Source organism: Triticum aestivum, chromosome 7D, assembly GCF_018294505.1.
Source record: "Triticum aestivum cultivar Chinese Spring chromosome 7D, IWGSC CS RefSeq v2.1, whole genome shotgun sequence".
NCBI lineage: Eukaryota > Viridiplantae > Streptophyta > Magnoliopsida > Poales > Poaceae > Triticum > Triticum aestivum.
In genome coordinates this window covers 318,193,591-318,210,040 of record NC_057814.1, presented here as the reverse complement: position 1 = coordinate 318,210,040, position 16,450 = coordinate 318,193,591, and the positions used below count along the sequence as shown (strand labels likewise).

Sequence of the window (16,450 nt, the reverse complement as noted above, 5' to 3'; positions counted from 1 at the left end):
AAGCCCAAACAAGGCGATTGTTTTTTTTTCTAAAAAAACAGGGCCATTGTTTTTTTAGGGTCTACAGGGCGACTGCTGAGTAGAGAACTTTACGCCATCTGCTTTTGACTCTGACCTCCTCATCATCCGACCCGTCAATCCCACTCCGAGCGCCACCTCACGAATCCAACCGTCATCATGGCATCTTCGATCCCCCCCCCCCCGCCCCCTTCCTATTGCCGTCCCCCCAGCCGCCGCCTGGGCCCTTGAGCGCCGTAGTTGGGAGCGAAACCCTCTCCCTCCCCTTCCTACCAAACCCTAGAAAACCCAAAAAAATCCGCAAAATTACCCCCAAAAATCTTGAAAAAAATCATCAGGAACCTATCCTTCGGCCGGATCCGCTTATCTATTATCTCTCCTACCCGGTTGATGATGGCGGCGCAGGTTCAGGCGTCGGCAGCTCCAGCGGCTGGCGCGATGGAGGGCGGCGCGTCTCCGGCGGCTGGGGCTGCGGCTTTCCCGGCGACGTCCCTGTACGTGGGGGATCTGGACGTGAGTGTGCAGGACGCGCAGCTCTTTGACGTCTTCAGCCAGGTCGGCTCGGTGGTGTCTGTGCGCGTGTGCCGGGACGTCAACACCAGGATGTCCCTAGGCTACGCGTACGTCAACTTCAGCATCCCTGCCGATGGTATGTCTGTTCCTGCCTATCATCTGTTGGTCAAATCCCGTGATTGGCCTGCTTGTAATGTCTTGAAGTTGATTTAGTACAAATAGTGTTTATATGCTTATGGTCATGGCTTCATGCTTGACCCCTTTATGCATCGGGGATATACAGTGACAGTGGAGCCTCTCCCTTAAATTTTTAAGAGAATGTAGATTCAGTAGTGACTAAATGAGGATAAGTCAGTTATTTTGATATAGGTGCTAGTGCTAAGCAGTTAGCTAGTAGCCCTAGTAAGTTCAAACTATTCAAATCTATTTCGTTCGCAGTAACATGCAGAATCCGGGCAAATTTCTGTGATATACATTTAGATTTTTCGTTTGCACCGAACAGTATTTGCAATTCATTGTGTGTTGGGCAAACTAGTAGTGCTGTTTTGAACAGACATTTATGCAGAAACATACATGGTTTTATAGTTTTCTGATTTGGCATAACATGGTTTAGCAAGTCCTAAACATGATTGTAGATATATGATGCTCTAATTGCTTTATCATGTCAAACTTACTGCTTATAAACTGATTTTAATTTCTTGTGTAATGAATATTTCTATTTTATAGACGCTGTCTATTTGTTCCTTAACTATAATTGCTTGCAGCTGCAAGGGCATTGGAAATGCTGAACTTCACTCCTGTTAATGGGAAGCCTATAAGGATAATGTATTCTAACCGTGACCCCAGCTCACGTAAAAGTGGTGCTGCAAATATATTTATCAAGGTATTACTAGTTGTCAATGCTTTTCTTCTTTGATTTCCACAACAAACTATTTTGCTTACCAATGCTTCTTTCATTGTTCACAGAATCTTGACAAGTCAATAGATAACAAAGCGCTCTATGACACATTTTCTGCCTTTGGAAACATTCTTTCATGCAAAGTTGCTACAGAAATGTCTGGAGAATCCAAGGGTTATGGTTTTGTTCAGTATGAGCAGGACGAATCAGCACAGAATGCTATCAATGAGCTCAATGGGATGCTTTTGAATGACAAAAAGGTTTATGTTGGGCCTTTTGTTCGTAAACAGGAAAGGGAAAATGTTTTTGGCAGTCCCAAGTTCAATAATGTCTATGTAAAGAATCTATCAGAATCTACCACCGAAGATAATCTGAGAGAATTGTTTGGTAATTTTGGACCTATAACTAGTGTTATTGTAGTTCGAGCCGATGATGGTAAATCCAGATGTTTTGGATTCGTGAACTTTGAAAATCCGGATGATGCTGCACGTGCTGTTGAGGATTTGAATGGCAAGAAATTTGATGATAAGGAATTATATGTTGGTAGAGCTCAGAAGAAGTCTGAAAGGGAGATGCAATTGAAGGAAAATTTTGAGAAAAGCAATAAAGAGACAGCTGACAGGAACCAAGGCACTAACTTGTATTTGAAAAACTTGGATGGTAGTGTTGATGACGATGAGAAGTTAAAAGAACTTTTTGCCGAATTTGGCACTATAACTTCTTGCAAGGTTCACTTCTTGTCCCTAATTTGTTCTGCACATTATTTTATGCATATACTTTGCTGCTACTAATTGAAATCATGCCATAGGTTATGCGGGATTCAAATGGGGTCAACAAAGGATCTGGTTTTGTTGCATTTAAATCTTCCGAAGATGCTTCACGAGCTGTAAGTTCACATCTGAAAACTCCAATTTAAAGATTGCCTAGAGAAAAGTTCTACTAATGTATCTTGTTGTACTTGTAGCTTGTGGCAATGAATGGTAAAATGGTTGGCGGTAAGCCTCTTTACGTAGCACTTGCGCAACGCAAGGAAGAAAGAAGAGCCAGGCTGCAGGTAATGGTCTTGTATATGAATTACTTCCAAAGTTATGTGACATGTGTCATGGAATGTATCAATTGTCAAGAATCATAATATCTAGTCTGTTCTACTGTCTAATTGAACATATGCACGCTGGATGTTATTTTTGCTCTAAAATGTCCTGTCATTTTCTCATTGATGTTTCAGGCACAGTTTTCGCAAATGCGTCCTGTGATGCCACCGCCAGTTGCTCCGCGCATGCCCATGTACCCCCCTGGTGTTCCTGGAATGGGCCAACAGCTATTCTATGGCCAACCACCTCCAGCTTTTGTTAACCCACAGGTATGTCAGTAGAGCAATCTTTTTTCCGTATGCATATGAGTGGCTTAGCTAGCATCTTACATAGTATGCACCATGACAATTTAACAGGACATCTAGTTTGTCTATCTCATCGTATTTAATTTTTTGTTTCTTCTATGGTATGATTTGAGATTCACCAGGGATACAACAATGCTATCTTTGGCAAATTTGAAGTCTGATTTTAACGTTAGGGGCTATTCCAGATTTCCTACAAAGTAGGGATTTAATGTTTTCTGAAATTGGCAGTGACACAATTTTGTGCGGTCACCTCAAAGACTTGAACTTGTAAATGATGCTAATAACATGAGTTATTCTGATTCAGAAATCTCTTTTTCACTTCTAGGATTTTTAATTGGTGATGCTGGTTCCTTGTCATTTTGAATTTTGTACTATTGAAGCATTGTTTTTGTTTTGAAACACTTTATTGTGTGATGCTAAATAGCTAAAAACTACAGTTTTGGTTTACTAGAACCATCCGCATATTGTTTCAGCTTGGTGGAAACCCAATTCTTTTCCTCAGGATCTCTTAAATGAAATTACGGAGCGAAGTAAGTAGATATGTTATAATGGACAACTGCATACTTGGAAAATGATGCCAGATTGTTGGTTATCAACTGTTGGCTATTTTTGATTTCCAAAGGGAATAATGTTGTACAAGGAAAATCAGTTAGTTTCCTCCAGGACTAACTTGCTGGAGGAGTTCTCACATTTTTACATAATGTGGCTGTGGTGCAGCAAATCCTAAACTACATTATTTTAGGGCCTATTCTCAGGGTTGTAAAGGAATAGGGAAACCATAGCATTGGAATGTCGTGCCCATTCGAATCCTACATGATTTTATTTTCTTTATTGCATCATGGGAGAAACAGAAGTTTTTTTCCAAGATGTTAAGAGCGGATGCTAGATTTCCTATTGAATGTAGTACAAATGATTCCTTCGGAAAAAAATCGTACGAATGGAACGACCAATGAAGGAATTTTTTTAAGGACTTTAATCCTCCAAAAATACTATGAAAATCCTCTGAATCAAAGAGGCCCTAGGTTGGTCAGTAGTGATTAATTAACTTTTTAGCTATACTTACTGTTGGATTGTAATTATTTATTATTCATGATAGTGTTTTTATGTTTGAGATTTAAAGTTTCAACCAAGGTTGTCAAAATTGTGATCCTCAAACGGATCGTAGGTAACCCATAGAATCGCAAATCATAGAATCGGCATAGGTCCTAAGATTCTAGCTGCTTTTTTAAAAAGTTACTTTTTTGTAATTTCCCATTTGTTTAAATGGTTGCATGAGTGTTTCTGTGACCAGTTAGAACCTATTTTGATTCATTAGTGTCAGTCCTTCTACATGAACATGTTGTCTATATAAGATTGACATACACGTTAAGGAAAAATATGTACCAACATATTCTGAACATCAAATTAAAAGTGGCATACTGACATGTCCAAAAGCTAACAAAGGGCATCCAATCCAAGTTTTTGAGCAACAACTGTTTAACGTTCTAGAAATAGAAGACAACTTAATTAGTACGAGTCGTCTATTGATATCCTTGTACTCGTTCATGGGTGGTACTGTAGTACTAGAACTCCCAACACAGTACGAGGAAGGTCCTGAATTGTTGCCGCCAAGACCACGTCGTCGTTGACATTGTTGTGTTCACGGTCAGCATTGTCATAATTACATGCATCAAGATCTTGATCTAACCCAAGATCACCATCTCCTACAAAAATTCCAAAATATAGTCAGTAACGATGTAAAAGAAACAAGAAAGAATAATTAACTTGCTTCATCAAAAGAACTTCTCATACATGCTTCAGCTAGGCTACTAACAATATTTTCTACATCATTTTCAATGTCACTTTCATCTTCTTTGTCCATAGCAGCTTCACTACGAGCAATGCTATTAAAAGAATGCATCCATTCCTTTTGTGGAGGAAGGTCATTCTTCTTTTTCAGTTATGCATTCATCATCAGAAGAGACATTGTCAATGTCATATTCCACAACTTGTCTCTGTCTTCTGCACTGTCTGCTCATTAGTTGTACATGACAAGGACTAAATCAACCATCTTATCTTGGTGCAGACGATTTCTTCTCTTTGAGTGAACCTACACAAGTTTGAGAAGTTAGCATTACTACACGTGTTATATAATATTGCCTAGAGAACACATGACATTGATTCTTACTTGCTCAAATGCACTCCAGTTCCGCTCACAACCTGACGAACTACAAGTTAAGCTAAGAACTCTAATTGCAAACCTCTGCAACTCCGGGCAATCATCTCCAGACGAGTCCCACCAATAAGCTGGTTTTTTTTTAGTAATTGTCATAATAGCCATTACATTCCAAATAGGCGCCCAATCTGCAGTTCTGTCTTAACTCTTTCATCTAAATCAGGAACCATCTTTTCAAGCATGCAGAGATATATGGAGCTGCGTACGCAGAATCAGCGACAACTAATATGGAACGGAGGGAGTATTAAGTATTGGTGTGTAGCTGATCAAAATAAAATTTCAAATGGTCAAAGTTAACTAAAACAAGTTTAATATAGCATATCTTGAAGCCACAATTATGAGTTACGGAGTCAGTATAGTAACATACCTTTTCTTGACATTGTTAAAATTTTGTTTTATTTATCTTTTGCATGATCCATCTCATCGTACATGAGTGGCATTACTGGCTTCTTGTCCGAACCCACCAATCGAAGAACTAACTTTCGTAATTGGGAGTGCAGCCTTGAGACATGAGGCAACATTAGGCCAAAACCCATGGCTATCCAGAACAATTTCTTAAAAAATCTTCCCTTATGCAGAAATAAATCTGCTACTACTCCACTTTGTTGAAGTGAACATATTGATCACTGCGCCCTCGTGCTCATGCAAACAACCCAAAGTTAAAAAGGCAGTAGCAAATCTTGTCACTGCTGGCCTAATTAAATCCTGCCCTCCAATGAATTCTCTCAACCAAGTAAGAACCATTGTTCTAGAATAAATATAAGTAGTAATTTTTTGGCCCTTTGTAATTGTTGTCTGATGCATCTTAATCTTCTCAAAATCCTAAGAATTAAATCAATACAATGAGCTGCACATGGAGTCCATTTTTTCTTCTCTTCTTTACATCAACAATTCACCAGCTGCCATATGGTTAGCGCCATTATCTGTTACATCTTGAACAACATTATCTTATCCTACTTCCAAAACAGTGGATGCGTTTGGTTCCCGGGATAGCCCTGCGAGGACAGGGATAGCCCAGTTTTTGAGGGATGCCAGGTGTTTGGTTCGTGGGCGAGAAGGGATATGGACAGCCAGATTCCTGGAATATTCGCTGAAAATCCGGCTCCGCACGTACGCGCGAATCTCGCGGATATGGGCATCCACCGAGCTCGCGAATCGTTTTCTCCGCTGCATCTCACCCTTTCCCTAAAATAGAAGCTCCTCGAGCCCCTCGCGTGCCTCTTCAACTCGGTCCGATCTGTGCCCCAAGCGACGAGGCCGCCGCCGCCTTACAGCCTAGAGCAGCGAATGCCCGGCGGCGCCTCCAGTAGCCTGAAGGTGCACGAGGCCGGCCGCCCGAGTGGAGCGCATTGACTGCAGCTGTGCGACGACGTTGTGTTGACTGAGGATTGGCACACGGTGGCCGGAGCGAGAGCCTGATGAGGCAGGCCGGCGAGCTCAGATGACGTAGACCCGGGCTTGAGGACGGCGAGCATTGGCGACGCTAGATGGCGTTTGAGTAGGCAGCGCTGCTATTGCTGAGGAGAAGGCGGCTGTAGACAAAGGCGGGCGTGCACGGCCGAAGCTTGACGAGGGCGGCGTCTGTGTTGTGTGTACCTTGATATGAATGGATGCGTGGTGTGCATGCTGCTGTGTACTGTACCGACGCATGGTGTGCGTGCTGCTGTGTACTGATTAGTTGGGTGTGTTCTGTTGCAAGTTCTTGTGCAGTAATCCCCCTTTTGGCATTCTGCTGCAGAAGATTTCATGGTGACAGGGAGTACAAAATTGACGCAGCACCTTCTATTCTTGATTTCTCTTCAAAACCTAACGCTTCATTGGCTATCCACAATCAAATTTTATCCTTCAAACCAAACAAAATATGGGCTAACCATACCCACCCAACCAAACAAAAAAACGGCTATCCATAGCCAGCTGGTTGGGGATACCCATAGCCACCCTAAATTGTCCCTTGAACCAAACACACCCACTATCATCGAAAATTTCAAATATTTGGTTGGCTGTCTTAGAAATGTTAGTATTATCGACCGAGGCAAGAAAGACTGCACCTTTTGGGCTGTTCACTAAAAAGTTGCATATGGACTTTTTCTTTTTATCTGTCCAGCCATCAGACATAATTGTACATCCTGTCCTCTTCCACTCTTCTTTGAATTCAGAGAGCAAATTCATTGTTCTCTCAACCTCCAGCTTGAGAGATTTTATCCTCACTTCATGATATGATGGAGATTTAAAACCTTTGCCGAAGTTTCCAATCATTCCAGTCATCTTTATCCATTCTGGTTCCTTGACAACATTAAATGAGATGGGATTGTTATTGAAGACCCGACAAATTTTAGCACAAACCTCTTCTCACTCTTCTTTTTTGTAAAATCGATTCACTTTTGTTTGAGCTCTTGTGCTTGTTAGTGAAATGATTTGTCCCAGCTTCATCTTCATTGTTCTCAGCAGGAGTATTCCTTCGAACATCATTCTTCCATTTCTACGTTAACCTTCCTCTTCTTTGCATCATTTTTTTTTCTGCTTGGATCCCCAGATTTTTGAGGATATTTTTTCGAACATCATCCGGAACTTTTTTGCAAGGCTCGACAATAAAACCTTGTCCCAGCCAAGTGATGCTTCAGTCTGTAGACACCTCCTTCATATTATTGGCAACATACTTTTTGGTTTCTGGTTGCTTCATAGGTTCACTGATCAGTGTTGAGGTAATTTTACTGTGGACTTGTCCTTTTGCTCACAGCATGGAATGTGATGTTACTAGCCCCTTGGTTCCTATAAATGACGAAAACAGCATATGTCGTATCATCAGATATAAAGTGATAATAATCCACCAAAAGCCTACTTTATTTTTGTGGTGTGATTTCATGTGGGGCACCGCTAACCTGCGCCGGAGGAGGCCCATAGTAGCTGCACCACCGAAGGAAGGTGCTTCATCAGGGCGCGGAATACAAGGAATCCATTCTAATACTATCTAGTCGTTAGTAAATATATAAGATTTAGTTATGGAAAACTTTTGTCCTGTAGAATGTTTTCCTACTACCAAATCTGTTATGAGTTTTGTTTCTTAACCGCTATTTATAATACTAACTAGTTATTCAGATTAATCTATCTTTCTCCCTGATCTCTTTCTATTCCCCAATTGTTAGTGCGCCTTTAGTGCGGGTCGACGGGAATTCAAACCTTATCACTTACCTACAACATAATATCTAATCCACCAGCCCAAAGTTCCCAGGGTTGACATCTAGGCTCGAGGCGCTCTCCTATGAATCCAGACTTATCATTTTGTAGATACACTTTAGGCAGCCGATGATCTTTTATTATCGCAAGTTGCCTGTTTTTTTCCTCAAGTCCAATTAGTTCTCACGATTGGATTCATAGGAGGTTGATGTGCCATACGGTTGAACGTTGACCAAATGGATATAATGAATTAACTTATGCTTAAGAAAATTTCATTCATGTTGCAAATATTCTGTTATTTCATTCATTCTCACTTGGAGGATAATTTTTAATATGCTCTCTTTCTGTAGCCTGGATTTGGTTTCCAGCAACATATGATTCCTGGAATGAGACCTGGTGTTGCTCCAATGCCAAATTTCGTCATGCCAATGGTGCAGCAAGGTCAGCAACCACAACGCCCATCGGGAAGGCGCGCAGGTGCTGGTGGAATGCAGCAGCCAATGCCAATGGGTCATCAGCAGGTAATAGTTCTTCCTTTCCTTGCAAAGGAATGTGGCCTTTATTTTCTGCCTCCATGCTTGAACAGCTGAGTTAAACATTTTTCGCCGCAGATGGTTCCAAGGGGCGGCCGTGGTGGTTACCGTTATGCGTCTGGCCGTGGCATGCCTGATGCTGCATTCCGTGGTGTTGGAGCTATGGTGCCATCGCTGTATGAGATGGGAAGGACGACTCCTGGTGACACTGGAGCACCGCAGCAAGTTTCTAGTGGAGCATTAGCATCTGCACTTGTTAACTCTCCGCCGGAGCAGCAACGACTGGTTAGTTTTTTTTATTGCCTTCTCCGCATCAAGTGATGAGGCATTATGGACTCGGACAATAACTTGTAATTTGTGCAGATGCTTGGTGAAAGCTTGTATCCACTCGTTGATCAGCTGGAGCATGACCAGGCTGCCAAGGTTACCGGTATGCTTCTGGAGATGGACCAGACTGAGGTTCTTCATCTAATCGAGTCACCTGATGCTCTGAAGTCTAAGGTCGCTGAAGCTATGGAGGTTCTCCGCAGTGCTCAGCAGCAGCAGACCAATGTTCCAGCTGATCAGCTGGCTGCTCTTTCGCTGAGCGATGGCTTTGTTGCTTCTTAGTTGGAATGCTGCTTGTTTCTGGTTTCTGTATGTGCTTGGTGCTGCAGACCTGGAAGTGTCTAGTTTTACTCAAATAGATTTTAACTGTGGATTTCAACATATTGTACTCTTTATATTTGTTTAAATATTGAGATTGAAAAATGATATATTAGTGGATTGCTGTTTGTCCTAGGTGCTGCTGGTTTAATTTTGGAAAACGATTTGCCTGTGCCTGCTGAAGCGACGCTGGCATCAGTCGCCACTAGTGGTTGCCACGAGCCCCCTGGCCCTCAATGCATCTTCACCTTGTCCTTGTCATGGACCAACCGTTTTCTAAAAAAAGACCATGTGCCCCGCTTCGCTCCGTATCTGGTCTGTTTAAAATGGGAAATGTTTGTGGCCGGGGTGCCGGCCGAACCGTTCCTCCGCGCGTTGGATCTCTTGGGAAATGTTTGTGGCCGGGCTGCCGATCCGTTGCTCCGCACGTTGGATCTCTTGAGATCCAAGGACGCTGCCTGTGCCACGTGTTATCAGACCCATGCTTTTTTTGAAGCGCGCACAGGCTATTCCTTCACTAGTTTTTGCTGCAACTTGCATGGGGCATTTCGGTGCGAGGAGACAGGGCGGCTGTGTTTGGCGATCGGCGGGCGACAGGGTTGTTGGCACCCGGAGATCAGGAGCGGCGGCTGCGGCCCAAGACGGATCTCGGTTCTCCGGCGACCTATGGCCCTCCCGATGGTACTCTCCCCTCATGCTCTCCCTTTTGTTGTTTGTCTCCCCCTCCCCATTGGCGTTAGGGTTATGGTGTGGGGTGATCGTTGGTGTTCCTGCGGGCCGGCGCCGACGCGGACCGGGGACGGGGTGGTGTTCCCGCGGGTCAAGGGAGGGTGGTGGATTTGGTTCTTATGGTGGCTAGGGATTTGGGATTGGGTTTAGGGATTTTTGTTCCTCCATGAACTACGGGATTTTTGTTCTCGTACATATGCTAGGTTGTGACGACGGCAGCTTGCCGTGACCTTGGTTTCAGACGCCATGGTGTACACTGCAGATTTTGCTCCGTGACCATCGGAGCTTTTCCGTTTGCCGGTTGTAACATTTTGATCTGTGGGTTGTATCTTTCCCCACTCGTCGGTTGTAGCGATCGCCGGGCCACATGTAGCTGAAATGTCCGCAGGTCGTAGCCTTTTCTGTTTAGTTGGTATGTAGCTTTTTTCACAAGTGGTTTGCAGCTTGCCTATTCGATGGTTGCAGCTGTATGCCCAAACCAGTTTTTAGATGCAAAATGTTGTGGTCTATGATAAGTTCAGAATGCTACATTCGGCCTTAGATTTTTAACTGAGATTTATAGTAGTACCTCTAGGTAAAGACTTGGCATAGAAAAAAACTGCCCTGCTTGTTTCTTTTCAACAGTTAGCTCTAGTCATTTAATGTTTTTGACATGAAAATTAGTCACATTCATTTCATTAACATGTCTTCTATCAGTTGTTATGGAGTAAGCTAACTAAATCCATAGCCTCATATATACTGACTAGCAGTTGGGGCACGCCCATGGCGCGCCGCCTGAGTGGAAACTCGGCGGTGCCGGGTGGGACGCGCCCTTTCTCTTTCCTATTTTTTATACCAATGTATGCATCGATTTCTGTCTGACTAAGCAGTGTCAGGTAGGGTACGCCCATCCAGTAGCCCTTTTCATCAGCTTTACAATCCAGATCACATTTCATTGAAAAATCATTGCTTCAGTTCAATACCACTAACACATCGGTGTGTTTCACCTGATCCATAATACAAGGTCTACCTTTGTAAAAAAAAAACACTATAACGACGTTGTGAGCTTGTCACATTGCGCCGGCCATCGTGTTTCGAACATGTAGTTATCACACGGCAACTGCCAGCCGGTGCTGTTCAGGTGGAGTGTCAGCGACTCCCAGCCGGCACCGTGCAGCTGGAGTGTCAGCGACGGCACGGGCGTGGCCCACCGCCCCCACTGCTTCCAGAACGGTGTCGTCGCCGCCACTGCGAAGCATAGGTCCAGTGCCACGCCGACATCCACTTGATCAAGATCAATTCAGCAGATAGTAGGTTGTACCTCCTCTTTGAAGCCCTTATTGATGTGCCAATGCCAGGCTGAGAAGGCCGGGAGCTCTGCATCAATGGGTGAGACAACTATACTAACATAAATATGTAAATGAGTGTAAAATTAACAAGTGTTTGATTTTAAATTCAAATTTAAAAGCAAATTCCTAGGGTGTCACCGGAAGCAAAACCTACATCTCAAAAAGCAAACCCTGTGTCACCACCGACAATACTGCTAAACAAACAATATGCGATTCTAATGAAAACCAGAACCTGCATTCCTAACAAACAGGTATGACTATTCCTAGGTTCGTAGGGAGGACGTGCAAAACACATACAACATCACCCTAACTAACCTCCAACATCCTACTTAATTAATCTCTGGTAGCCTATGTAGATCTTGTAAACCTAAACAACAATTATTAGTAACAAAAAGGAAGGATTAAGATGCCATACCGTCAACAGAAAAGCCTGCAGTTTTGCAATGCAACTTCCCCAGTGATTGTCAAAGCATATGATAAAATGATTGGTGAAGATCTACTTCAAGTCCTCAACCCTGCAAGCAAAATGAAGGAACATGAGTTTGCTCCAAAGCATTGAAATTTCGGAAGCATTTTCGAGGCACCTAGATGATCGAAAGAAATGCTAGTTACCTCTGTTGTGTCATCCATTGTATCTACTAAAGGAAATGAGACGCCCTTCTCCTCTGTAATTGTTGTATAATAAAGTCATGCCTTAATTGGAATCTTAGAGAGATCCACGAGCTAAATACAAACCGAGAGCATATTGGACACGTAACTTCCAAACATTCAGAAGTGCCTACACAACCAAGATTAAAGTTCCAAATGCTAGACAATGCATCAACTCTCCATGGACGCGAACTATATAACTTGTTTCTGGTAAAAAAAGAGAGGCCAATATATTGCCATTCTGTTCCTTCTTATTTATCATAATGTAGTAGGAGTTTTAAGCTCTCAAATTATTTGTCGGTTAAAATAAAAAAAAGGATAAACAACAGCATATATTATATAACATATTGCTACTTAGATGTCTGCAAGTATGCATTATATACCAAAACAAAAGTAATTTTAGGCGTATTCTATTGAATCAGCATCGGCATGAGTTCAAATTAGAAGTAAAGAATGGATGTTGTCTCTGCATCCATACATGTGCGGCACCTTCTTAATATCCATGTCTAAAGGAGAAAATTTTGTAAGGTTCTTGAAAACAGAACCATCGTTGGGTGGGTGTATAGGAATCTTCATGGAGAAAGAAAACTGAGTATAGAAATAAAGAAAAAGAAATTTACTCATACAGTAAAGAGCATTAAGTAACCAACGGATCACCTCCAAAGAATGAATGAAAACAAAAGTATACATTTGGGAAATCTCAAATTTAGGCCAGGTTCTAATTTAGAAGTTCAGTACCCTATAATCACACGTTGAGTTCTCTCCTCCCCTCGGACAATCCAATTCATTTTCTTATCAAACAACAAGCAACCCAACAAGCAAAGAAGGCACTGCAATGGTACCAAAGTATCATCCGTGGTGCCTGTATCAGAGGTAGTAGTAGGACCCTATAGAATTTTGTTTTTTGTCTTTTGTAGAGTCTAGTTTGTTTATCCGTGGCCTATAGTTGGTCGGGTCTCTCTTCTGAATGTGATGACAAGTTGCTGCCACAAGACAGTGTTGAACAAATAAAAATTGCCAGAATATAGATACACTTATCTTAGAAGTGCATTATGGGTGTAAAAAATAGGACAATAGCTGGTTCGATTAAATACGGATATGCAGTTTGCTAGCACAATGGTGCCTCAGTGCTTCATGTATTTATCAGGAATCGTGTCTATGCAGGAAAAAAACACCAAATTCCATTTTTGACTAAAATAATTCCTTTTTTCGTTTCCATGCTTGAGCACTCCTTAGTAACACCTCTCTGCTTTTTGGTCAGACTTTTCACGCCTATCTTTGCAGGAAAACTCATTTCAGAGTATCACCAAAACTGTTATCCAGGAGATGTACAAGTTTTTGCAACTCTGACCAAATCAGCTTGAATCTCGTTAATCATTCATGGTGGTCGAACTTGGATAACTCGGGATTATAGAATATTAAGATTATATTTTTTTGTACTGAAAGTCAAAACCTTTTCTATAGATTTATGAATATATGCAGTACAAGAGTACTGTTTACCGTAAATGAAAAACCTTTTTCTGTAGTGTTTGGACTTTGGAATGCAGTAATCAAGTATGGTAGAGTCGATTCGTTTTCTAAACCATTGTCGTGGCTTAACTATAGAAAAATGGAGCTTCACTGGCAGGTGGTGATACACTGATCGTGGTTTGAGTTTGTTCACCTTAGCTTCATTTTACCTAATTCAAAATGTTGCAGTATATAACCAGAAAATCATACCCCATCCACGATCAGTGTATCACCAACATGTTGAATTAGGTATTTCAACGTACTGCACTCTGTTGATTAGTTCCTTGAAACTTCTCTTTTGAGTAGTTCCTTATCAGTATCAAAATATGTATGAAAAATAATTTCTTCTAGGACAACTTTAGCGCCTTTTCCTCTTTTCAGAATCTATACTTGAGCTACCCCATCCACACATTCAACAATTTTTTGAGTCCCGACTATCTCTTGGCTTACCACCCCTTCCATGCCTGCACTCTGCAATGGCGGTAGAATGCGCCTTTTATTGTTGTGCTTTCTTAGTGCGAGACGCCAGGATCTATGAATTGTGAAGCTGAAATTTGCAAATAGTGATCAATTTTTTTAAAGATTTTTCCTATATTTCTTATGTGCTCGTTCGCAGTATATAAATTTATTTCAATCATAGAACACTAAAACAGTACTATCTGGGGCTTTCTGATCCATCATCGCAAATGAAGAACAGAGAAACACGAGCACGAGAACCAAAAATTGAGACGCTAAATGAGAGGGATAGGGCTCACAAAGAGGGTCTTCTCATTGCCGCATCATCGACATCCGCTCTAGCCACATCTCGCCGGAGTCACCCACGCCTTACTCTTCGATCGCCCCGACCCCCTCCCGTGGTTGCCGTCAACACTGAACACGAATAGAAGGTTCAGCTAGTGATACTCTAGATCTAACAGTAGGTGCAACATACAAGTGAACCTACATCCATGCTTGATAGATCAAACAATTTCGTACCTCCTGCCAACAGTATCGAGCATCACAAGAACTGCTTTAATTTGGACTAATGATAACCTTGTATATCATGTATGGAAGAAGAATGAAGCAGATAAGGATTTCACGACTGTGTAGTGTTAGAGTAGTCATTATGGTATATGACTTCTAGTCCAAGTCAGTTTTGTACCCCTACCCCAAGTCGGTTTGTACCCTCTTATATACTCTTGTATGCCGCACCAAATCATCAATAAGCAACAGTTTTATTCAGCTTTCATGGTATCAGATACCGGTCCCAGGGTTTAGGGTATGGCTCCGCCAACGCCACCGCCGCCGCCGCCGCCCGGCTACTTCGAGCGCCGGGCCGCGCTCATCGCCAAGGCTACCAACGCCGCGGCCGCTTCTCTCTCGGCCCTCACCATAGCTCCACAAAACTACCCTGCACCCATCCTCGCCGCACCAATATCTCTTACTGACACAATCTCCGACGTCAGCCCCTACATCCCCATAGTTCTTGACCTCGCCGCCCACAACTACTACCATTGGAGACATCTCTTCGATCTCCACCTCGGCCGCTGCAACCTGCGCTCGCATGTCGCCGCCAACTGTCTTCCCCGCCCCGACGATCCGCAATGGTTGAAAGACGATCTCGCGATCGTCCAGTGGTTCTACACCCGCATCACCACCGAGATCTTCAATATGCTCGATCACGACGGCGCCACTGCTGCCAACATCTGGCACTCCCTCCGTCAGCTCTTCCAAAGCAACACCGACGCTCGGAAAAACGCTCTCCACACCGAGCTTCGCAATATGGTGCAAGGAGACGCCCCGGTGAACCTGTTCTGCCAGCGCGTTAAGACCATTGGTGATGAGCTCCGCGAACTCGGCGATACAGTTAGCGACTCACAGCTAATCAATATCGTCGTCGTCGGCCTCAGCGAAGACTTTGACAAGCAAGCCTCGTTCATACCGATGATACAGCCCCCTCCTACCTTCGCTGAAGTTCGTTCCTTGCTACAACTCGCGGCGGAAACACAAGCTCGCAAGGACTCTCGCCCCAAGGTCTTTCATGCTGCGGCTCGTCCTCCTCTGTCGTCTACACAAGCGCCGCCTTCCAGGCCGGCTCCTGCCGCCGGGCCGTCCGCATCGTCATCTGTTGAACCGCCCCCAGGCTGGCATCCTAGTCCGAACTACCGCGGCAAAAACCCTATCTACAGGCCGCCGTCGACTCGTTCGGTTCCGCCTACGACATCACCAACGCCGAGTCTTGCACCACCCACCAGTGCTCCATCTGCGGTTGCATGGCGGCCTCCTCATGATCCTTGGACGGGGCTTGTTCAAGCATGGCCCATGCCCTGGTCCGCTCCGTCCACCCTCGGTGCTCCGCCGGCATACTCAGGTGCCTGGCAACCCGGCCTTCGGCCGCCTACTGGTGCTCCCGGGGTTCTCAACCCCCGACAGCCGGCCAATGCCTATCACGCCGCCCCGACGTATGCTCCTTATGGTCATTACAGCACCGACGGCGGCGCTTACTACACACCTCAGCCGGCCCTGCTCCCGACGCCACCCCCACCACAGCCGGCCAATGCCTACTACACTCCCCAGCCGGCCCTACTGCCTTCACCATCGTATCCGCCGGCACCGCTTCCGACGCCACCCTCACCTGCGACGCCGAGCTGGGATCAAGCTGCCTTTCTCCAGGCCATGAATAACTTTGCTGCACAAGGAAACTCAGGTACGGATTGGATCTTTGATTCAGGGGCCTCCAGTCATATGTCTGCATCTAGTAATTGGTTATCTTCTTGCACTAAATCTCCTTTCCCTTCCATTATCCTTGGAGATGGATCATCTATTCCTATATATTGTGTTGGTCAGGCTCAACTTCCCTCTTCC

At 43.8% G+C, this 16,450-nt stretch overlaps 1 protein-coding gene and 1 long non-coding RNA gene across 4 annotated transcripts; one reads left to right on the top strand and one right to left on the bottom strand.

The window, feature by feature from the left end:
• The first annotated feature begins 208 nt into the window (after positions 1-208).
• Positions 209-9,527, top strand: LOC123168751 (polyadenylate-binding protein 2). The gene is made up of 9 exons (XM_044586619.1): positions 209-667; positions 1,296-1,414; positions 1,498-2,157; positions 2,238-2,315; positions 2,394-2,483; positions 2,655-2,789; positions 8,565-8,735; positions 8,826-9,032; positions 9,111-9,527. Exons 1-9 carry the CDS (start codon positions 409-411, stop codon positions 9,354-9,356), a joined length of 1,965 nt encoding a protein of 654 aa, XP_044442554.1. The 5' UTR covers positions 209-408; the 3' UTR covers positions 9,357-9,527.
• Positions 9,528-11,070: 1,543 nt separating this feature from the next.
• LOC123168752 (uncharacterized) lies at positions 11,071-14,817 on the bottom strand. 3 transcript variants are annotated; one of them, XR_006484500.1, is made up of 5 exons: positions 14,550-14,817; positions 14,362-14,476; positions 12,062-12,114; positions 11,865-11,964; positions 11,071-11,477 (listed from the first exon to the last, which is right to left on the bottom strand). It is a non-coding gene; the product is annotated as an uncharacterized lncRNA (long non-coding RNA). The 3 variants fall into 3 exon arrangements; XR_006484499.1 differs by having other exon boundaries at positions 14,582-14,817; XR_006484498.1 differs by having other exon boundaries at positions 14,362-14,813.
• Positions 14,818-16,450: the final 1,633 nt, after the last annotated feature.